The sequence below is a fragment of the Aethalodelphis obliquidens genome, unplaced genomic scaffold (assembly GCF_003676395.1).
Source record: "Aethalodelphis obliquidens isolate GAN/ISIS:26980383/991018 unplaced genomic scaffold, ASM367639v1 scaffold1, whole genome shotgun sequence".
Classification (NCBI taxonomy): domain Eukaryota; kingdom Metazoa; phylum Chordata; class Mammalia; order Artiodactyla; family Delphinidae; genus Aethalodelphis; species Aethalodelphis obliquidens.
This window is the reverse complement of record NW_020837945.1, coordinates 17909037-17933842: the sequence shown is the minus strand read 5'-3', so window position 1 is coordinate 17933842 and position 24806 is coordinate 17909037. Positions and strand designations below refer to the sequence as shown.

General features: G+C 41.4%; 1 protein-coding gene across 1 annotated transcript; it reads right to left on the bottom strand.

The window, feature by feature from the left end:
- Positions 1-8325: 8325 nt before the first annotated feature.
- ADAMTS1 (ADAM metallopeptidase with thrombospondin type 1 motif 1) lies at positions 8326-17477 on the bottom strand. The gene is made up of 9 exons (XM_027101853.1): positions 16377-17477; positions 14398-14744; positions 13913-14045; positions 13357-13524; positions 12631-12917; positions 12221-12407; positions 11956-12131; positions 10491-10666; positions 8326-10320 (listed from the first exon to the last, which is right to left on the bottom strand). The coding sequence occupies exons 1-9, from the start codon at positions 17023-17025 to the stop codon at positions 9621-9623; spliced, it is 2823 nt and encodes a 940-aa protein (XP_026957654.1). The 5' UTR covers positions 17026-17477; the 3' UTR covers positions 8326-9620.
- Positions 17478-24806: the final 7329 nt, after the last annotated feature.

The following is a 24806-nucleotide window of genomic DNA, read 5'->3' as shown; positions in this document are numbered from 1 at the left end:
GTAGTAAAATTTTTATAGCCTATGATAATATTTAAATCAGGCCTTTGTAGAAAAAGTGAAAAATTCACAGCCTTTTATAACAGAAAACTCATTTAATTGTTCTATGTTTTATAGCACTGCAAATAAAAAGAATGCCTTTCTCCCCCACTCCCCAATTCCCTCCTTCCGTCTTCTTTCCTTCCTTCCTTCCTTCCTTTCTTTCTTTCTTTCTCTCCTTCTTTCTTCCTCCTTCCCTCCCTCCCTCCCTCCCCTCCTTCCTTCCTTTCTTTCTTTCCTTGCTTCTTTCTGTTACAGATTTGCTCTTGTGTTCCGTATCAAGCTGTTTTAAGGAGTGCTTCTGTGTTCTTAAGTGTGGGTACTTTACATACATTTATTCTCTGTCCCCCCAAACATGTGGAAGAGTAGAAAAGGACACTAATGTAAGTCATATCTTAAATTATTTCAAGTACTGACATTGATTTGTAAGTCGGATAAAAGAACTACAACTTCTCTTCAGTTTTTCGGTTTTTCTATTTTACTTTACACAGAAGCAGAGAACAAAGTATAATGAGTCTCTATCCATCACTCAGCTTTAATGATTATCATCATTTTCCTGACTTAGTTTCTTCTATCCCCACCTTTTCTATTTTTGCTTGAAAATTTTAAATTCCAGATGTATCATTTTACTTCAGTACCTAGCTTGACTTTTTGAAAAAAGAGACAACTTTAGAAATATCTACCCTGGTTATGAGGTGACAGTACCTTTTTACTGATGTGCTGTTCAAGGAAATAAACACCACTGCATTCATAGACCATTATTCCATCCTAACATGTTACTATGTTAGTGCTTATTAGACATTCTCTCCTTCTTACTTAAAGGAAAAGCATTTCTCTGCCCCTCTGGCAGTTTCCATAAGGAAAATGAGAGCAACTGAAAAGGACAGTTGATTTTAAAAAGTAATTTTCACAAAACTTCCGTAATAAAGAGGAATAACATTGTCACACCTTGGCTTTATTCTTTATACATTTATCTACCAGGAAGATCGTAGTTTATTGTTTTGCTCTTCGTTTTGGTGAATCCTTTTGTTTCATAGATAGTCTCAAAATACTGAGAATGTCAGTGTGGAGCTTGGGTCCAGCCTTTCCTCAGTGCTGACATTTGGCTACTTTTGCACCCTAGACAGCTATGAATTACAGGACTTAATAATGCAATGAACCTCACATATGTAGATACACAATCTCTGTGGCTTTTATGCCTGATAGGAATTTATGAGTTTGATTCTCCTGGCTCTCCTCTGGTCGCTAGGTACACACTTTAAAAAAATAAAATAAAGTGTCAATAACTCTAAATTCTTAAAGATTTACTGTTCATTTATACTTTTCACTGAGAATAGGGACAGAGAGGTAGAAAAATATAAAATGTTGGAAAACTCAGATTTGAATTTGAAATGTGATTTTAGTACTTTTAGTGATAGATAGTATATATATATACATATATACACATATATATATATATATATATATATATACACATACATATATCCTCGGAAAATAATTTGTATACTTAAATTAGAATATGAAGTTGCTTAGTAATCAACAGACCAATTTATCCATCTTGACTTCTGTCTCCATGCTTGGAAAGGCCATCATCATACAAACACCAACAAAACTGACTTTCTTTTATGATACGGTGCTGCAAAAGTGCTTCAGCTTTTTAAAGTGTTCTTACTGGGGACAAATTAAACAAAAGCAGAAGCTGTTTATAATTTCTGGAAATTTCTGGTTAGGAAGAATTCACCCAGTGAAAACCACTCTAATTAGGATTTTCCTACCCTTTAAAAGTCATTTTTTTCTGATTATAAAAATGATATGGTTGTTTTTTTGGTAAAAATTTGGAAAATACATAAACGTACAAAGAAGAAAATAAAAATAGCCAGGTAGGTTATTTTTGTGTATATACATTGTTAAGTGTGAGTGTGTGTGTATGTGTGTGTACAACTTGGTAGCATAATATGGCATAATGCTTAAGAGTGTAGAGGCTACAGGCTCTCAAGTTTGGATGTCTGGGTTGGAATCCTTGCTGAGCTGCTTGCTAACTGTCCTACCTCAACCAAGCAGTTCAATTTCTCTTTGCCAAGTTTCCTTACCTATAAAGTAGGAATAATGATAATACCTACATTATAGTTGGGGTGGGGGTTGAGTATTAATTGAATTATCATGAAAAATACACAGTGAACTTCCAGGACTGTTGGTCCTCATTATCACTAATCTGAGATTCAAGTTTTGCTTGTTATTAAATTTTTTGGCCACACTGCGCAGCGGCACATGGGATCTTAGTTCCCTAACCAGGGATTGAACCCGTGCCCCCTGCAGTGGAAGCCTGGAGTCCTAATCACTGTACCTCCAGGGAATTCCCTGAGATTCAAGTTTTGTTATGTCATAAGTAGTCGTCAGTGTACTTCTTTTGTGGCTGCATTCAGATTTATGTAACATTCATATACAAATCTTTGTGAACTTTCTGGATTATTTATTTAGCATGGATTCTTAGGGGTAGAACTATCTATATGCAATAGTTTGACTACTTTTAAGGGTTATTCATTAAATAAATATAACATTTGCACACACACAGTTCTAAACGCTGGGAAAATAATATCGAGCAAAACAAATGCAGAGCTAAAAAGAGTATATGATTTCTGTGAAAAGTGACAAGACAAGAAAGTGCAGGGTGTTTTAAGAGCTAATCTAGCCTGAGGGATTTAGGAAGGGTTTCCCTGGAAAAGTGACATTTACTTTGAGATCTAAAGGATGACCAGCGGTTAATTGGGTGGCCATTTGGAATCCTGGAGTGAAACCAATGGCCTCTGGGAAAGCTCTGAGGGAAGCTTGGTTGTCTTTTGTGTTTCATGAAAATACTCTTTTTTTTCTCACATTTTTTAAAAGACTCTTCTGAAACACAGAAGTTTGAAATTTTTACGCCAATCAAAGCAATTCATTTATGTGTGTGTGTGTCTTGGTTGTTTAATACCTTTCATTATTTCTGTGTTCAGATTTCCTCTCCCATTCAGAGATCAGATAAATATTTCTCTATATTTGCTAATCAGGGTTGCATTTAAATCTTTTAACTTTTTGTATATCTGGAATTTAAGTTTATAAATGATCTGAAAGAAAGGTCTAAAATTTTTTTTTTCCAAGTAAATTTCTAGTTTTTAATTTAAGGCTCTGCTTGGAATGATTAATTTCTACTCACAGACTTATGTTGTTAACTTCATTATATTCTAATATTTTGTAGTTATGATTACTAAGGTTTATTTGTGAGCTATATTTCTCACATATAAATATACTTGTCAATAATTCTACAAGTACTGCTTTTTTTTTCATTGTAATTTTACGGTGCATTTTCAAATCCAGTTGAACAGGTATCTTACATTACACTGTGTTTTTCAGTTGTGTTTCCCTTTATTTTATCTTCACCAAATTTATTTCTTCAGAACTTTAGAATTATGTTATCAAGTTCCAAAAATTTATGAATGGCTAATGATTGGAATTTCATCAAATCTACTACTTATTTTTGGACAAAATAGAAGGTTTATGACTTACTGTAAAAGAAATTTGCATGTCTCTTGCTTTACTCAAGTCTTTTTTTATGTCTTTGTAAAGTTTTACCTTTTTTAATTTTCTTACATTTTTGGTCTTCCTTGACCTAGAGAGAGGTTTTAAAGACAAATAGAATAATCTTTACATGTTGATAATTCTTTGTATTTTTAACAATTTAAGATTGATATATAGATGTTCTATTATCAGGGACACATATTTCTTATTGTAGATTCTACCTTTAATCCACGAGATATGTTAATTTTTATTTTGCTTAGTGCTTTTCCATCTTAAATACATTTTTGGCTGATTTCATATTCTATTCCTACTTTTTTACTACTCTTTGCCTGATAAATCTTTGGACTTCTTTGAAGAAATGTCATTTTGATTTAGTTAGTTCCCTTTTATTTATCATGTCAATGGATTTTATTTTTAAACACATCCTGAAGATATTTGTCTTTTAATAGGAAAGTTTAAACAATGTGTTGTCATGATAATGTGGTTGGAATTCTGTTACCTTATTATTTGCTTTCCATTCTTTTATTTATGAGTTATATTTTGCACACATCCTCTCTCTATGAAGGGACATTTTTTGGGATTTTGTTTTTAAGAAATATCATTCATCTATACTTACGCTATTACCAAGTTCAAGAATAAGATGATGTCCTTTAATAACTCCTAACATAAAAAATTTCTATTTTACTCTTATGATTTTGTCAATATGACATACGGTTTTAGACTTGAATTATTTTTATGAAAATATTTTACATTATATATCTTCTCTTTAAGTACTATTCTACATTTCCAGTTAATTTTGAAACCATAATTTCAACAATTACTTATATTTACCTATAGGTTTAACTGGTTTCAATACTTACCAAAAATCCTGTATTTTTAATTTATGTTGGTCTTTAAGTAGAGTGTAGTATGCATCAATGTTGCACAGAACACTCTTTTCCCACCAAAAAACAGAAAAGCAAAGAAACATTCATGACATTTTTTCCCCCATTCACATCTATATCCATCTGCAAATATCAGAGTCCTGAACTGCAGAATTTGACCTCCTTCACCTCCTCTATGGCTATCACCCTAGTTCAGACCATTATTATCATTCATTGCAATTATTGCAATAGTTTCCTATCTGGCTCCTGTCTGGTCTCCTTCCAGTTTAAAATGTTAAGTCAGACCATGTTTCTCCTTTGCTCTGTTCCTTCCACTGGCTTCTCGTCTCACTCAGAACAAAACCCAAATATACTTCCTACTTTTGCTGAGCAAGCTCTCTGCCCTTCACTGGCCTCTTCCCTTTCCCCCTCTCCTTAGTGCTCCAGCCACACTGACCTCTTGCTGTCCCCTCCAAGAAGTTGAGCTTACTCCCACCTGTGCAGACCCCTGTCTATTGTAATCTCATCCCTTGGAGAGCTGTCCCCTTGTGTCCCTCTGTTTTTCTCCCAAAGATCTCATTGAGAAAGCCTTCCTGTATTATTCTACATAAAATTGCCCTCAATCTCCTTCTGACCCCAGCAAGTAAATGGTTTATAACTCCTTTTAAGAGATGTAGAACATAGAACAATAGTAACCCTAAAGGAAAAGAAATTAAGATAGCTGACAGAATATGCTAAATTACAAATGGCTGTTTGTAATTATACAAACTTACCCTAAAACAAGGGCAATGTGATTAATAGAAGGGGCTGTAAGGAAAAGTTCAGGCTTTTGAATTATGAATACGAGAGCAAACTGAACACAGACCACATTAGGAACTTCCAAGATGCAGACCAAATGGAGACAACTGGCATGAGTGGAGATTCTGCATAGTTCTGTATGCCTCTGTGCCACGCCATGTTTGTGACTTAGTATATTTTCTGTTCCGCTGTTCTTAAGAGAAGGCACTAAACATTTATTGGCTGGGAAAACTTGTTGATGAACTAAAGCATCTCTACATTGTACTGTTTCCATTCTGCCAGTGTCCTATGAACTCATTCATGTCACAGAAGTATGCATATGACATAACACACGACACTTCTATACTGGAGTAGCTTTGGTCCATTTCTTTGGTAGGTCTAGCACACCCAACCTTTATATTAACGTTTTTGTTTTTCTTTCTTTTTGGAAAACCAACGAGATTAGCAAATTGTAGCTGTTATCTGTTCTTCCTAAGTTACATTAAGATCTACAGAACCCTCTTCTGGAAGACAAATTAAACAAACGTGAAAGTTGGAAACGATTTTTGCTGATTTTTGTGTGAAAGCTCTGATGCAAAAATTGTGCTTGCATGGTGGTTATTGAAATACTAGAGAAAGAAAGTGCCTGCAGAATGTTCTGAAAATTAGATGTGTGAATGAGTCCTCAATATCACGCCAGCTCATCATTTGTAACTGCAACAGAAGTGAGCACAAAATCTTTCCTCTTTTAAGCAGGTCAAGCTCACAGAACCGGATGTGTATTTTAAGCTAAACTCTCTGTGCTGCCAAAATAGAGTACTTTAAACAGATCCATTGATTGATAAGAGGGAAATCTCCCCAGCAGATGGCTGAAGAAAATAATGTGGCAACTTAGAAAGTTGTTTGGCATTACCTTGAGCTGAGAATAAAGAGAGTAGTGGAAAATCTTTCTGCTATTTTTATCCCTTTGTGTCCTGAATTTCATTCTCCTTGCTTACTACATCAAATCAATGTAAGCCTTTGAAAAGGAAAAAACTCATCAGAGAATTAGGCAAGATCTGAAAATGACTTCTTTTTATTATGAGTTATCATTCTAGGTACATTTATCTCATTTTATCAAATAGCTTATATAGTAATTGAGGAGAAGGGCCTTTTGTGTGTGCATGTGTGTGTGTGTGTGTGTGTGTGTGTGTGTGTCCTCCATGTCACTTACTATGGGGATTTGTACCTTAATAATGTGGCCAAACAAATAATTGTGGGAGAGGTTATTGGTGCAAAGAGCATGTTAGGGCACTGAATTGCATGACCAAATTCTATGTTTAACTGAGTTATATGGGGCCATTGCCCATGGCGTGAGATTTGACTTTCACCTTTCAGTCTGGTGGCCAATAGGTAGGAAAAAACTTAACCATAGACTAACATGCCTTTCCCCTCTTCTGCCCCACTTTCTGCTCCATGCACCTGGCTCCTGAATATCTTAAATTCAACTGCTCAGGGGAAGAACACTGAGTAATTCTGAGGGCAAATTAGAATTATCGTTGGAATCTGAAATTAGCACATTATATAGAACTACTTGAGAAAGGAGGGTGAAAACAAGGATGAAAATATAAAGTTGGAAATGTCTGTGGTTAACCACATAATCCGAGTCTTCTAGCAAATAAGCTATTTCCTGAGAGAAATGTAGTTACTTTGGAAGTGGTCTGAACTTCTAAAGTCACTGATGTACCATTACTATTTAAAATAGAGTGACTTACAAAAGGCTACTGAGAGGGTGGCCTGGGTGCTCTGAGGTTTCTCCAAAACACCCCGTGTATTCCTGAAGAGCACATGAAATATTTGGAGGGCTTGGCTCACCAAGCATGTCTATCCCAAATGTAATTTATGAGGCATTGTTTTCTACTCATTAGCTTAAATACTTTCAAAAAACTTTACTTACGTGATATAATTGAAGAAGAGACATGAATTCAAAATGTATCCAGAATCCCATCTTTTTCCATTTTATATGTTATACATCAGAGGTTGGCAAACTATGACCACAGAACAAATTTGGCCCACTGTTTCATAAATAAAGTTTTATTAGAACACCACCATGCCCATTCATCTCCGTATTGTCTATTGCTGTTTTCATGCTACAACAGCACTGTTGAGTAGTTGTGACAGAGACAGTATGACCCACAAAAACCTATTTACTATTTGGCTCTTTACAGAAAAATTTGGCCAACCGCTGGTGTATATTATTACATTAGTAACAAACCTATCTATCACCAAAGATATAATAGATTTCTTTCTTTGTAGCAATCACATACCCCAAGGATACATAAAATAATTTCATTAGAATGAAATCATACTTCTAAAGAATTGAAGAAAATATTCTCTCTTCAAATTCAATATCTGTTCCATCGACAGATAAATGGATAAAGAAGATGTGGCACATATATACAATGGAATATTACTCAGTCATAAAAAGAAACAAAACCAAGTTATTTGTAGTGAGGTGAATGGACCTAGAGTCTGTCATACAGAGTGAAGTAAGTCAGAAAGAGAAAAACAAATACCCTATGCTAACACATATATATGGAATCTAAAAAAAAAAAAAATGGTTATGAAGAACCTAGGGCCTAGATGGGAATAAAGACACAGACCTACTAGAGAATGGACTTGAGGATACGAGGAGGGGGCAGGGTAAGCTGGGACAAAATGAGAGAGTGGCATGGCCATATACACACTACCAAATGTAAAATAGATAGCTAGTGGGAAGCAGCCGCATAGCACAGGGAGATCAGCTCAGTGCTTTGTGACCACTTAGAGGGGTGGGATAGGGAGGGTGGGAGGGAGATGCAAGAGGGAGGAGATATGGGGATATATGTATATGTATAGCTGATTCACTTTGTTATAAAGCAGAAATTAACACATTATTGTAAAGCAATTATACTTCAATAAAGATGTTTTTTAAAAAAATGTATGCAATGAAACATTTTTATCAGTGTTAAAAAAGTAATAAACCAGACATTTTTTAAACAAACAAAAATTCAATATCTGAGTTTCAGATTTCCTACCCAGGAATTAATTCCCATTAAAAAAAATAGACACATGTTCAAAAAGTGTCCTTTTATTATTTCCTAGTAACATATATTGTATAAATACTCTATTTTTATATGACCTTTTACAAAAGCGATATAACTTAAAAGTTTTATCATTAGAAAGAAATGTATAAAAATAAATATGTTATTATAGGCATTTATTACAAACTATAGTCCTTCTTAGAAGGAACACACAGACCAATACTTATAAAGTACATAGAATTTATAGTAACATATTTTACTATATACATATGGAAAAAAGTCATTTTCTTTCATAGTAGAAGAGCTGAACAGACATTCACCAGGATATGACTGTTGGACCAGCTGCTGGGGATGGACCCGCTACCCCTCAGTAGCCTCCCCACCGTGAGATGTGTGATCTCAATGTCCCCAAACACTGGGGACCCTGTTGTACACACCCCATTCTTGTTCTGGCATTACATTCTTTTTGAGTGATCTTACTGACTTTCTTCAGACACGAACTGTTTTTTGTTTTTTTTCCACATCCACATTCCTTAAGTAGGCTTACCTCAGGAGGAAAGAAATGTAGGAGGTACCCAGATCAACGGGCCTCCCCTAGTTTTTACCAGCATCTGATACATCACTGCTTTTCTTCCCCTTGTAGACTTAATGCTGTTTTTACAAATACATGGAATTGTTTCTTCGTCAAAATGAATTCACAAATAAAGACACAATAACGGCACAAGAAAGGAAAGATGGAGTCATTTGAGTCACTGGATGTTGCTAAGCATTTCTCATGCTGGACTGAATTCTTAACTCTCAGCAGAAGAGATGGCATAAACATTCTCTGAAACCACAGCAGTTAGGAACAGTGATGGTCAAAGATCCTATGTGTATTCCTTTCTCCCTCCATAGGTAGTGAGGTAAAGTAAGCCACATCTTAAACCAAAAACCTCATCTTCCTCCTGCTTTTCATTTCCCAACCTCCATGATACAAAGCATTTCATCAGTACCAGGAAACAGGGATTGTAGTATTTCTTACACTTACTTTGACAAATGTTTCTATTTTCGTAAAAACTTGTCACAGACTTAACAAAAGAAATAATAACGCCCTGGGGCTTTCTCATGCTATATTATTGGTCAGCTATTAATGATCCTCATAAACTACCCTATCAATTTTGTAACTGGCAGGAAATTCTGATGATCTAACTTCTTTTCTACCTACCTGTACCTCCCAACTCATCGGTACACCTCATTGATCACCGGCAAGGTGCACTGGATTCCTCCAGCCTTCTTGATTTCAGTGCATCAGCCCTTCCCCACTGCCCTTTTCCCTCAACACCGCCCCTGCTTAACTGCATTCTGCCATTGTGCAAAAGTCTATGTAATGTTTAGGTTTCTTTAAAGGATCGCAGCTCTCATGAGACAACACACCCCCATCATGGGACAGACACTGCAAGGTTCTCTTTTTGTAACCCTTCCCGCAAGTCTTGGAACATGGCGACCAATCCCCCAGCTGCCAGAGGGGACAAGGCAGGTCCGCACAAGGTCTGGTGCTGGCTGGCTTCACTTCCTTTGCACACTCTGAAGCGGGCTGCCCGTTGAGGTCTCGGCACTCCACCAGCCTTCTCTGCACACCCTGTCCACATGACTTGGAACATTCGCCCCACTCTTCAATGACCCATTCGGAGAAAGTAGGGATGGCATTGAAAGATTCCTTCTTCTTCTTCACGAAATAGGTGTATTTAATTTTCGGTCGAAGGGCATTGCCCACTGTCAGGACTTGGATGGTTAAGGGCTCCTTGAGAGGGCTAAAGCTTCTAATTCTTTCCAACGCTGCAGAGGAGCCACTGTATCTCAAGACACTACCTTTGTACGTGATGTCTTGCTCTAAAGTGGACAAGGTGAAGTCGCCATTCAGGATATATGTGCCATCGGCAGCTTTGATGGCAAGGTAGCTTCCATTATTTCTGGATCCCCTCTGATTCCGTTGTTTCACTTCAATGTTTGTGGCTCCGGTTGGAATTGTGACGATATCGTGGTAGCCAGGTCTGCAGACAAGGAAAACAGAGATAAAAATCTCTCATTCACCAGCTAATCATATAATCAATACTTAGCTTAAAACACCAGGTAATCATTTAAGAATGTAATTTTTACCAGACCTGTAAAAAGTTACATTGAAATGATAAGACCTTCAGGATTATGGCATTTTAACACTTACTTTGCACTAGTAACTGATCCTGATATTTTCTTGCATGTAGATCCATTTCCTCCACAAATGCCACATTTATCGAACTTCTTTTTGGAGTCTATGATGCGATCACAACCAGCCTTTACACACTGTCCTTGCACGCAGACAGAGGTGGAATCTGGGCTACAAGGAGTGCCATCTACCACCTGAAAAAGGAAGGGCACGTACCTGGTGTTACACATTAACAAGGGCAAGAGATGATGCTAGGATAGTTCTGAAAGTTTTCTTCGTTAACATTACGTCTTTGCTTTCCTGACTATCAAAATTAAAATAGTACTTTATAACATGGCACACACTATCCTTCTCTTTGGCTTTTTTTTCCATCTGAAAATATTATAAATTTTTTGATTATTTGTATCCTATCTCACTTTTAGCTAAGGTCAACAAAAGCAGAGCTTTTTGTCAATTTGTTTGCTGCTGTATCCCCAGTATCTAGAATACTACTTGGCAATAACAGGTGCTGAATAAATCACTTGAATGTTGAATCTGCAACTGGAGACTGTTTTCATAGCCTACAGTGATAATGACACATGATAATTTCAACCAAATTCAATTCTATTTTCTACCTCAGAGCCAGATTTATCTCCTCAGCAAAACGATGCTTCCATTAGTTCAGTATATGTTCTCAAACACAAGAGTTCTCAATGCTCAGACTTTCATTTTAATAAGTCCATTTGCACATACTACTGCTAGTCACCCAGTAACAAGTACTTCGGGCCACACCTAAACTATTTTCCAAAACCACTGGATGGTTTCCATGTTAACACATAATTTACCTAACCATGTGTAAAGGGCTTTTCTTCGCATATAGGAGTAATAATAAACCATTGCAAGAATCATAAGCACTGGATTCAAGCTTCATTCACAGCCCAAAACAGCACCAAACTCAAAGCAAGCAGTTGCCAATGTATCTAGAAGCAAAGCAGTTCTAACTTGAAATTGAACACGTTAATATATAAATTAGGGCTTCCCTGGTGGCGCAGTGGTTAAGAATCCGCCTGCCAATGGAAGGGACATGGGTTCGAGCCCTGGTCCAGGAAGATCCCACATGCCGTGGAGCAACTAAACTTGTGCACCACAACTACTGAGACTGCACTCTAGAGCCTGCGAGCCACAACTACTGAAACCCGCATGCCACAACTAGTGAAGCTCTCGTGCCTAGAGTCCATGCTTCGCAACAAGAGAAGCCACTGCAATGAGAAACCCGCGCACCGCAACGAAGAGTAGCCCCTGCTTGCTGCAACTAGAGAAAGCCCGCGTGCAGCAACGAAGACCCAACGCAGCCATAAATAATAAATAAATTAATTAAAATCTCAGCTTTATATATATATATATATATATATATAAATTAAAGGAAGTACAACAGAGCTGGCATGAAAAGGGAGCAAACTAAGGCCTTGTTTCTTAGGCAAAAAGTCTGAAGAAAAGTCACTACCTTGGGCTGCAAAACGAAGAAGTAGCCAATGCCTTTGGCTTGACAGATGAGCTTGCACCTGTCCTTGGGTGAGACTCCTGCGTACTTGGGTGTCCACTCCACTGCGGGCCCGCTCCCAAAGGAAGCTTTGGAGAATTCATTGTGTGCCTCACACTGTTCCTCTCTAAAGGTTTTTCCTGGAAAGAGAAGGAGACGATGATGTTATCCGTTTCTGGCCTTCAACCACCCGTTTGCAGCGCATCCTTTTCACCTTCTCTCTACTCACCATTATTCTCTGGACAGTCCTCAATATTGCAGGACCGGTAGCGCACGCGCTTGCCCTCGCAGTACTTCCCTCCGTTCTTTGGGACTGGGTTGTCGCACTCCCTCATCGTATACTGAACTCCTCCACCACACGTTCTTGAACAGTCTCCCCAGGGCCCCCACGGACCCCAGCTTCCGTGAACAGGAGTCTAAATGGAGACACAAATGATCAGCGTTAGAAACCTCTATGGAGACCTTTTCAGGAAATAGAAGAGAAAGACATGGGACAAAGAATCAATAATACGACTCTATCCTGTATCCCTGCGAGAGCCCACAGGTCGGGATGCTAACGTGGTATCTAACGTTTTAGCATCACTTGGTCTCTTTCAATTCTGAATCTTAAAGGAGCGTGTGTTGCAGTGGAAAACTCACATCAAAATGCTTCTTGTCAGTCTTGTTCACACACTTGCCGTTGACACACCATTTCCCTTCTCCACAGCTGGTGCCGTCAGCCCAGGGGAAGTGTTTGGTCTGGCACACCAGCAATCCGCCAGAGGTGCCTGTGCACCAGAGGGTCGTGCACGTGCTGGCCGCGTCCGGGCAGTGTTTGGACTCATCCCCAAATGTAAACTGGCACTGCCGGTTGGCATCGTACAAGGTCCCGGGGAGATCAGAGGGGAGCTGTATGGGGCTCTGGGGCTTGTCCATCAAACATTCGCCTGCAAGGAAAAATGCCAATGAATATTAAGAAATAGCAAATTAAAGCATGCAGGGGGTAGATCAGTTTCAGAAAATACTTACCAAAAGTGAGAATATATAGCAAAGCAATTTGAAAGCTGAAGAGTTTGGGGGGAAAATGCCAGAGATATTTAAACTATCATTAAGATATTATTCTTAATGGGATATTTCTGTATTAACAATGACAGGAAATCATTGTTCTGCTAAAAAACTCAAGTTAATGTACTCTGGGAGCTACCTGACCAGAAGCACTATCTTTTACTGGAAATTAAGATCTAAAAATGCACGCAGTTGACAGTGAAAGTCATTTTGAAGGAGGGAAAATAAAAAGAACAGAAAAGAAAGAAAGAGCTGGTTTCATTAGTACCCTACGTGTGGATGGTTGGGTAACATCTAGAAAGAGTAGCTGGAGCATCTTACCATGACCATTATCCAGAAATGATGTAATCATGTAAGCACTGCAAGGAGACCAGGGTTGGCTGCGGTCCAAATTGGAAAGCATTGACGCCATCATGTGGGAATCCCGGTTGACACCATTAACGCTGGCACATTGCTTTGCATCATCATGTGGCATGTTAAACACATGGCCTAAGAAGACATCCGAAACCCACATTAGAATACAGGTCATTTGCAGCATTTTTTTTCCCCAACAGGGATTCATTTGTCTCAAAGTGATATTTCTGGAGGAAGAAATGTGTTTTAGAGATAATCTATTTTAGAGACAATGTCTACTTTTCACAGGGTGTAAACAAACATGTAAATTTCCAAATACGTCCATAGCTCCTACCACCTTACTTTGAAGTCTAATAAAAATGACCATGTTGAGAAGAGTGGACAAATATTTGCTGCAGTTTCTAGGGAGCTCTGGCACCTTAAAATAGCAATATAACCTGAAGACTCTGCCTCTTAAATTAATACATAGTTTATCAATTTGAATTCATGAATTGGGCTAACTCTCACTCTAAAACAGACTTACCTAATTCGTGGGCTGTGGTGAAGGCAGCTTGTAAGCCATCATCCTCTATGACCGAGCAGCTTCTGCTGGGATCACATACAGTTCCAACATCTGCCATCCCAAGAGTATCACATGTCTGGGCGCCACACAGGTCCTACAAGGAGCAAAGGTATGTCCGTATTAACAGAGACAGAGCACGAACCTTGTGATCTCACTTTTTGGCAGGGTGTAACTTCACATGTGCTTTAGGGCATCTACATTCATTGTTGTTGAGTAGTTCTTTTAGGAGTACTTTGTGTGACTTTAAGATTTTCCCTAATGCCATTCAAAAAAGACTGTGAAACTTGAGATATTAAAATATTAAAAGAAATAAGGAAGATTAATCATGCTAGCCAATTAAAAAATGTAAGTGCCAAAATATTGGTAAAATGCCTTACATACATCTGCTTATTACAAAACTGATTCCCAAGAGAATACTCTCATCATTGGCAATGTCTTCCTCTCACCTGTCTGGTGAAAAGAATCGCAGTGTCATAGTGCTCTGCATCCCGGTCACTGGGCGGGTTGTGCTGCTTTTGCCAGTTGCAGAAGTTCCGCAGAGTGAGGGCAGCGTTGGAAGTCACTTCTGGCCCCTTCTGTTCCTCATAGATGACCAGGATCTTCACTACCACCAGGCTAACTGAATTCCGAATGCTGGGGTGTTTGTATAACCGGGCCGCCACAGAGAACAAGGTGAGAAGGTAGTGCTTTAGCCCACTGCCGTGGAACTCTGCCATGGACTGGTCGGCCACAAGCATAGTTTCCACATAGCGGGGGCTGGACACAAATCGCTTCTTTCTTAGGCTTCTAGTTCCTGTAAAGACACAAGGAAGATAGTTTGTTCAGGGGCAGTCTAGCCAAGGATAGTTACCTTCCCAGAGTATATAAAGAAAGCCTAACCAGTCAAAGAAAACAATACAAAAATACACCCGGAGCAACAATAACAAAAATATTTGCATTTCTTTTCACTGAAAATGTTATTTTTAAAGTTTTCTCCTTTACTGTAAATAAGAAAAAGGCCATGTGCTCCTCTGAGGGGTGTCAGGCTTTTTTTTTTTTTTTAAAACAGGATTTCTTTTGTCCTCTCTGAGATCACACAATCTGAAAAAGGCAGTGTGCGCAACCATTCTCCCCAGCTGTAGTAAAATCTTGGAGCAAGGGGGGCAGGCAGAGCCCTGAGTCACTCTTTCACAGGCCAGGAATCAAATCCTGAATGAGATCATCGGGCTCCACGTGGAAGGCCCAGGGCAGGGCTGTGGCCTCTGCCGAGGGGCCGGGCCTGAAGAAATCTCAGCCTGCACTGCTCTGCTCGCTCGTTCCACGGGTCCCTGCGGTGCTCTGCTCTTGCCAAATCCGGGCACAAGGACCACCCAGTCTGCCAAGAAGCCGACTGCCCCACTCGCACCGCCCCAGGGAAATAAGTTCCTGCTTCGGACCACGGGGCCACGGCTGATTGTTTCGAAAAGAGCCCTCTGACTCCTGACTGAGACCCAGCCCCCAGGGAAGTTCTACGCTGGGCTCTGAGCACGTAACCGCTTCAAGGAGCGGACGTACATGGGAGAAGAGGAAAATTTTACAAGCCACGTGAGAAAGTTCAAAAAAGAAACAAGGCACCCCAGTGAGTGACAGAATGAAAAGAACTAGACAGGAAGCACTGCGCACAACAGAGAGAAACAGGGGAAGGCGGAGCAGGAAGGATCACCGGTGACTAACTTTCAACAGTGCTTCCGAGCGGAATTATGGCCGCGAGGGGGAGCGCAAAGTGGGAGGCTGGTGGGAGGCGCGGAGAGGCGGGGCGAGCTGGGCAGAGACCTCCCAAGCAGGTTCTGCAGAGGGGCCCCGCCACTGCCAGCCGGTCGGGGTCAGACTCTTAAAGGGGGGAAGGGAACAGAGGCCAGCAGAACAGGAATCGTAGCGCAGCTGTCCAGGCTCGCGGGCTGCACATTCTGAGGTCACTATCCCTCCTCCGCCCTCCATCTCTGCCCTCCTCTGGGCTCAGGGTGCGCGAAACAGGCAGCGGTTACAAAACTAAGCGCGAAGCTGCAACTCGACCAAAGGACACATGCATAATTGTTAAAAAGAAATTATCAAGGTGGAAATAAGTCGCACAAGCTCACATTCAACTAAAGTGGGAGGCACTGGGTTACCAGCTCTCCCTTCCGGATCGGAACGCTTCTCCTTAGCAGAAACATCATTGATAACGTCTGTCCTCTCTTGATCATTCATTATTAGGGCAAATGGAATTAACTGCTCCAGCAGGCTTTGGTTAAGTTCACCAACCCAAATCTTAAGCCGCATTCCCTCCACACCACGTCTCCGTCCTGTCCGCAGACATAGGCTCGCGTCTGCGAACAGGACTCTACCCTCAAGTCGCGCAGCACAGAGAAGGTAGGGAGAGGGAGATGAATGGAGAGACAAGTGGGAACCACTCTTCTGGGAATGATACCTGTTGGCTGTCCCATGCGCTGTGTCGCTCGGTCCCGCGGCGGCCCCTGCGCCGTGGCGTGCTCGCCCTCCGACCCCGCTCCCCCCGCGAGCTGCGTCTCGTCGTCCAGGACCCCGCACCTGGCGCCGCCGCCACCCCGCCGCCTCCGCCGCAAGAGATGGAACTGGGGCCGCGTCGGAGGCTCCTCCTCGGCTGCGGCGGCGGGCGCGGGCTGGATGAAGTACTCCTCGCCCTGCAGGTAGAAGGCGCCGCGCACGCCCTCGCAGAGGCTGAGAGCGGCGGCGGAGCTGGGGTCGCCGTTCACCGTGCCAGAGTAGAAGCAGTGCGCCAGATCGCCAACGGGATCAGAACGCGACGCGTCGGGCCCGGGTCTGCGCCCCACCGTCTGGAGCGTGAAGCCGGGGGCCAGGAAGCCGCGGTCCGGCTGCAGCTCTAGCAGCAGCTGCCGGCCGAAGGCGTCCAGGCGGAGGTGCGTGGTCCTGTGTCCTGGGTCGCTCTCCGGTGCCAGCAGCACCAGCTCCTCGTCTTCCTCGGTGGGGCGCCCGCGCACGCCCGGCACGACCAGCAGCGCTGAGGCCGCGGCGAGCAGCAGCCGCAGCAGCACGGGCGCAGGCTGCGAGCCGCGAGACCGTCGCGCCGTGTTCCCCATGTCGCCTCCTGCCGTGCGCCTTCCGAACCCCGCGGGGACCGCTCGCGGCACCCGAGTCCCGGGAGGCACCGCGCGCCGCCGCGCACTGAGCGAAGGGGCTATTGTTCGGGTCTGGAGCGCAGAGCCTCGCTGGCCTGCCTCGGGATTGTTAAAATTAACAATTACTATGATTCTTGGAAAGTGCGCGCAGAGCCAGCCGCAGATGGGGCTCCCGGAGTCACTAGAGAGGAGGCGCTGCAGTTCTGCCGGCGCGCGGGAAGTTTTTCTTCTAGCGAAGAGCTGGAGGCACCGCGCAGCAGGCTTTGGTGGGGTGGCTGATGCGGAGACACGGAGCGCCCTGGGACGCCTCCGGGAGAGGGGCCTTGAGCCACACGAGGATCGGCGCCTGGAGCTCCCCGCTTCGGTCTCCGCCTCGGTCGCGGTGCACCTCGCTCTGCGCAGGGCTCTGTCCTCTCGGCCCTACTGCGCGCCCTGGCTATGCAAAGGCCCCAGGCTCTGAGCCGCTTTCCAGCGAGTGCAAGAACGGGGCAGCCCGGGCCGCCTTTTTATAGTCTTTAAAAATGTCTCCGCCCACCCCCCCCTTACCCCCTTTCTCCTCCCTCTTGGCCGCCTTTCTATCCCCGGGACGCCGCCCCCTGAACTCAGTCGGAGCGAAACCGAGCTCTGCGCCGCGGGCCTGGGCGGGGGGGGGGGGGGGGGGGGCGGCCTCCGCTCTGGCTCGGCGCCACTGGCTCGTCAGTCTGGGGGCGGAAGGCGCAGGAGAGGCGCTGTGAGCAGCACTTTCTACGTCTGGGGCTGCTGCTGGGAGAAGGTACTCCCTGCCACCGCGCTCTCCCCCCGCCGTCTTCCCGGACTACCGTCCCTTCCCACCGTCCCTCTCTTGCGGGAGCGCAGTTCGCGCGTGGGGCTGCATTTTCCAGAAGGGACGGTCGGGGTGGAGAGCGGAGTCCTTTCTCGAAGATTTCCCTGCCGGGGTCTGTCCCTATGCCGGCCCCCTCTCTCACCGCATCCCACCCCCGCCAGCGCCCGCCTCTTCAATCTGGGAGATGAGCCAGGGCTCCCCTTTCTAGAAAAATACCCCACTCCACCTCTCCATCTCCCTGGCCTGCCACAGGCCGGTTTGCTGCAGCGTGCTCTCTCTTCGCCCCAACTTTTCTCGGGAAAGCTCGATAGGGCCCGCGCGTCCCCTAGAAAGCGTGCCTGCGTGAGGAAGCCAGGAGACACATTCCAGGCCATTGACTTTAAAATGGGTTTAAATTTTAAACCTTCGCCCTTCCCCCTTCCACCATCATCTCCCCCCCCCCCCCCCCGACCCCCTCCGGCCCCAGCCTTAGAGACTTCTCAGTGGGAACCCGGGTTCACACTTCCGGAATAGGTGATCTGGAACGCGCGGTTCAATTCCCCGGAGCCTAGGGAGGGAACTGCGCATTCTCTTCATTCGAGAAATAATCAACTCCCGCCCAGTTTGCCTTCTTCCACCTACTAGCAGCTGCAGGACGTAGGCCAGGTTTGGCACAAACGTCAAGGAACCCCACTTTTGCACCCAGGGAGCGGCGGCATCGATGGGACTAGAAAGTGTACAGTGGGGAAATTAAGCAGTCGGTTTCCTTCCCCGACCCCTCCCTCTTCTTCCCCGAGGAAGGGAAAAGGCTGCCTCCGCGTTAGGAAAGCGAGAAAAGTTGAACCTTTCCACCTAGATAGGTCCCTAAGCAAAAGCGGAGCAGCTCTTCCATCGAAAAAGAGGGAGGGGTTCAATGACACAGAGGAAGGAAATGTTTCATAACGTTTCCCCAGGCGGAAAACCACGGGGACAATGGTGAGAACGACCGCCCCAAACCCGGGGCAGACCCGTGTCCCTCACACTCGCGCGCTCCCACTTCCTCGCCCGGCCCTGTCTCCTGCCTCGCCGCTCCCGCCCCTCAGTTTTCACCAAGTTTGATCTCGTCCCTTTCATTACTCCTCCCCAGATCTTCCCAACTTCATTCTTTTCTAGCCAAAAGCGTCCCCTGCAAGTCCTCCAACGCGTCCTTCTTACAACTTTTGCTTTCAGAAAACCTCTCCAACTTCCTCTTTTCTCTCGGAGTTCTAGATCGCCTACTTGAAAAACAAAAACAAAATCTTTGCTTCCCACTCTTTAGGAAAGATCAAATCAGAAAGAATGGCACAGAGAAGCAAAGCGTTTAAAACAACCCCTGGTCCCCATACACTTAGGTGTGGATGCTTTCTTAAGCGTAATTGTCCTTTCCTAAGGTCATTGTAATAGATAAATGCTGAATGAGTAACCGAGAAATTACATATATTTTAACAGCAGGTTAAAGTAACTCAATGACCAGTTTTTTTCTTTGCTCCTCCATTCTCCCACCATCTAACCATTTGACCCTGTTTCTGCCCACCCCCTTTCACCCAGTCTCTCACCCCATTCCATTATTCCTTCCAATTTAATATTGACATACACATTAATGAGTGGCCCCATTCATTTCTATACTGTCTTCCCTAACTCATTCTGCTGTTCTTTGAACTAAGATTTATTCCTCTTTGCTTCACAGGTTTCATTTCCCAAATATCCCTACTCCTCAGTTTGATTTCCAGACCTTTTTTTTTTTTTTTACATACATTTCCCCCCTCTGTTACAGTATTTTTTAATGTTATTATTACTATTATTTTTTCATTTCATTTGTTCTTTCTGTCCAGCTAGATGAAAGATGAGATTCTTAGGGGAGCATTTGAGGAAAAGTCACTTTGCACTTACAAGATCTTGACTATGGAATCATGGAAACATGACGACAAAGCCATCAATAAATTTTCACATTTCTTGCTCAGAAGAGGGTTCTGGAAACAACACACAGTGACCAGCAGTTGGGTCCTCAGACTTGCTTTGAGATGGAGATTTCAAACACTTGAGGTGGCCTAGGGTCTGAGAGGCCTAACACATCCATAAGGGAAAAATGTGATTCTCTTTAATTGATACAGGATGGGAAATTCAAAAGACCAGCAGAAAATGTGTAGTTTTCTAAAAACTCATGTAATGCATTCCTATCTGTCAACTCCCCTACATAAACTTTAGCTTTTAAAATGTATTAATGCAAGTTTGGCCTTTAGTTCATTTCTGCCTCCAGTGCATTCTGATTGGAGTTTGTTTAATTCAAGGCATACATTGCTAATCTTGAATGGCTTACTTCAACTCTATTATAATTTTTACGTATTTCATGTTGTATATCCAAACAGAGCTGAAAAAAACAGAGAGCTAAAGGCAAAAGTGGCCAGGAACATGGCTTTTTTTATTCACTGGGTTTCTCTCCAGATTTCTGTTCTTTTGCATAATGATTCCAATCTGTTGTGCACCTGTAGTTCTGGGAAATGATTCTTTTTTAATCACTTCAACAGAGGCATGGATGTAGGAGTTGCCAATTACTAAGCTTGAAAAACTTCATCCATGCTCAGAAGAACATTTAATCTACTTACTTTTTTTTTTTTTTTTAAAGATCGGCACTCTTTACGCATTTGTGGTAACACACAACTATATACACATAACATATATGTATATTTATAAAGAAAATAGTGAATTGAAAAAATAACTCGCTGTAGAAACAAGACCAACAGAGCAGAATTTGTGCATGGCACTAGTAAAAGTGATATGAAATACTGGGTCCTTGTAAATAAGTTTCACACTCTCACACTTATAAAATGATTGCTCTTTGATTTAAACATGCATCCAAAAGATCTCATGCTGTTCTAAACTCTGCCATATTTCTGATTTTCTAGACAATGTATAAGTTTATATAAATGTAAATCTTGATATGTTTTAATATACTGACCTTAACCAATTTTGATTATTTGTAGAGATTACCTAATAAAAGTTAAAATATTTGACATAAAAATATTCTTACAACAAACAGTTTGACCTTTTAAAAGCTTTCTTGTCTCCTGTTAACAGAGAAAAGTTTCACACATTTTAAAGACACAATACTGGATTGATAATTCTCGAGAATTCTATACCAAGTATTCAACAAGTAGCCATGAAATGAGAGAATCTGGTCATATACATGAGCTGTTAGCATTGTTTTAGTGTAAACATTGTGTACAGAAATGATTAATGTACCTATTTCATAAACATGTAATGCTATTTATTCATATTTTCATGCCATAGGATTTACCAATTAGACATAGGAAAACTGTTTACCATTAGTGCTTCTTCTGGGGACATATAGCCTAAAATGATGGACAAATGGATATTTTATTTGGTTATAAATGAGACAATAGAAAACATCTTTCAAGCAGGTTATAAACCCGGAACTATAACAAATATTGAAAACAGAAAAATGAATGTATATTGCATTTGGACTTACAATTGCTATGATCCCAAAGTCCTGCGTTTGCAAGAGTCTGTCCAATCCACTTCCTTTGCTTGGCAGATGTGGAATTGAACCTCAAAGTGGTTGTTATTGCCTAGGATGGTATAGCCAAATTGGGGGCTAAGAAATGACTCTGACTCATATTTTTTAATCAAATTCCTTTTGGAATTTTAATTATCTAATTGTTTGGTTGGTAAGTATGTTGTCAGACTTGTTATTGATGTTGTTTCCAATTATTGCATTTAATTTAAATTCCGAGTAGGAGTTTTCTATCAATAAAAAATTCCACCTTAAAAGATTCACAGCCTATAGTACTTCTTTCTCAATCCACGAGGTGGCGATGGTCTACAGCAAATGATGTAGAGCTCAGGTTTTGCTTTTTTGTTTTTTTTTCCCTAATACAGTAGTTCTTCAGGAATTTGCAAAGGTTTTACACTTTTTCAATCATATTTCATAAATTTTTACCAAATCTTAAATTTTGTGTCATAGAAAATATCTTTTAAACGTTGTAACTTAAATGTATTTGCATTCTTAAAATAATAATAAAATGCCTTAGCCGACTTTTTCCATTCATGTAGCTCTATTAGCTTAAACCAAAAATCAATTAAACTTAAGAAAAGAAAGAAAACTACCTCTAAGCTAATACTGTGGATCACTTTTATTCATCATATGAGAGCTTTATGTAATTCAAATGAAAAAAATCATACATTACAATTCACTAAAACAAATTAGAATTCATTCATTAAATATATTTATTAAGTGTTTACATGCTTAGTCTGCATCAATACTTGACTTCAATGCTAAAGTTTAATACTTGACTATCAGTGCTAAAGTTAACTCATTTTCTCGGTTAAGAAATTTTCCTTACCACCAACAAAAGAAAACTTAAAGTGCAAAAAAAAAGAGACGTGAGAAAATGTTCTACCACCAGGTGGTGACAAAAGATAAAATTTTAAATGGCTCTTAAGTGCGTGTACTTGTAAATGTTTGGCTGCTCTCAATAAAAGTGACTTCCTAGAGTCATGTGAATTTAAAACCGTGTTCTGGGGATAACTTAAAATGAATTAACACTATATCTTTAGCTTAATAAAGTCTAAAATTGGAAGTGGACACTTTTAGTCAGCAGGAGGCACATGAGACCACAGAAGAAGAAATTTGAAACAAAATTTCCCCCACTTAGCTCACAACATATTGAATAGTTGATTGAGAGAGGAACTGGTCCTTCCCCCGCCTCCCCTCCCTCCATAATGCAGCTGTTTGAACAGAGGCTGGAAGTCAATTTTCCAGATATTTTGGAAGTGATTATTGCAAATGGTAAAGAGTAGTATCTGATGATTTCTAAGCTTCCTCCCTACAAGAAGAATTTAAGACTACACAAAGCTCCTTTGTATCTATGGATAGGGAATGACTGAGTTACTATGTTTTGCAGTTCATTGGCAATCCACTAGGACAATTAGAATGGAGAGCTCAGAATCTCTGACATTTGCGTATCTTCAGAATCCAGGGTCATGTTTCTCGATCTTTCTCACCCATAGAAAACTATACTTGCACCTCCTACTTGGGTCAACGGATAAGGATTCCTGTTGTCCAGAATACTGGCTCAGGGAAATTTCTCATCCCAGATGGCTCTCAGGCCATCCTGTGAGCTGAGGAGAGAGCTATCTCAGCACACCTCTAACCTGTTGATGGTAGACTAGTATATTCATGCAGTATCTGTTGCAAAGCTGTGACCTAGGCAGTCTCTCTAAGTAATAGGCTGTTGAGAACATGAGATTTGGAAATTGTTCTAGAGAAGTATGATGTCCAAGTGTGGGAAGCTTTCCTATCCCCTGCACTTAATACACTGATAGCTGAGAGGCAAGTCCACACTGATAATCTGCATTCTCACGTGGCCACATACTTATCTTGTGGCTTCAGGGAATTGTTTTCCCTGAGCCTCAGCGTCCCGATTGTATAAACAACCCAGTGTTCATAGCAACACTAGTGACAATAGCCAAGACATGGAAACAACCCAGGTGCTCATCAACAGAGGATTGGCTTAAGAAGATGAGGTATGTGTGTGTGTGTGTGTGTGTGTGTATGTATATACACACACTGGAATGTTACTCAGCCATAAAAAAGAATGAAATATTGCCATTTGCAGCAACATGGATAGATCTAGAGAATATTATACTTAGTGAAGTCAGACAGTGAAAGTCAAATATCATATGATGTCACTTATATGTGGAATCTAAAAAATAATACAAGTGAATCTGTATATGAAATCGAAACAGACTCATAAACATAGGAAACAAACTTATGGCTACCAAAAGGGAAAACGGTGAGGGGAGAGATAAATTAGTTTGGGATTAAGAGATACAAACTACTATATGTAAAATAGATAAGCAACAAGGTTTTACTATATAGCACAGAGAACTATATTCAATATCTTGTAATAACCTATAATGGAAAAGAACCTGAAAAAAATATAATGGAATCACTTTGCTGTACACCTGAAACTAACACAACATTGTTAATCAACTATACTCCAATATAAAATAGAAAGTTAAAAAATAAATGAAATAAAAAAATAAAAACAAAAATCACAACTGAAATATAAGAATATAGCACATTCTTATATATTCATGAAACAGGCCATATAATAAATTCTATTTCTGTTATCCTGAAAAAAAATTAGATAAGCAGCAAGGTTTTACTGTATAGCAGCGGTCCCCAATATTTTTGGCACCAAGGACCGGTTTCGTGGAAGACAGTTTTTCCACAGATGGTGGGGGGGATGGTTTCGGGATGATTCAAGTGCATTACATTTATTGTGCACCTTATTTCTATTATTACTACGTTGTAATATATAATGAAGTAATTATACAACTCATCATACTGCTGAGAGCAGGTGGAGCTCAGGCGGTAGTGCGAGCGATGGGGAGCAGCTGTAAACACAGATGAAGCTTCACTCGCTCACCCAACGCTCACCTCCTGCTGTGTGGCCCAGTTCCTAACAGGTCATGGACCGGTACTCATCCGTGGCCCGGGGGTTGGGGATCCCTGCTGTATAGCACAGGGAACTATATTCAATACCTTGTAATAACCTATAATGGAAAAGAACCTGAAAATTAAATATAATGGAATCACTTTGCTGTACACCTGACACTGACACAATATTGTAAATCAACTATACTTCAGTTAAAAAAAAAAAGAGATAACAACAATCCTTGACTTGAAACATCGTTGCAAGAATTAGAGACATAATTGGCATAGAATTATCAGTGGAAAATGGGACTAATGATTATGGGAGACTTTGAAAGTGTTGGGGAAGGAATGTCAAAGAGATCAGTGAGACTTCAGGTACTGAACTCTGATCAAGAGTTTTGTCTCATTGCCACAGAACACTCAATTCAGAGATGAGCAGGAGGTGGGCACACATTTTTAAAT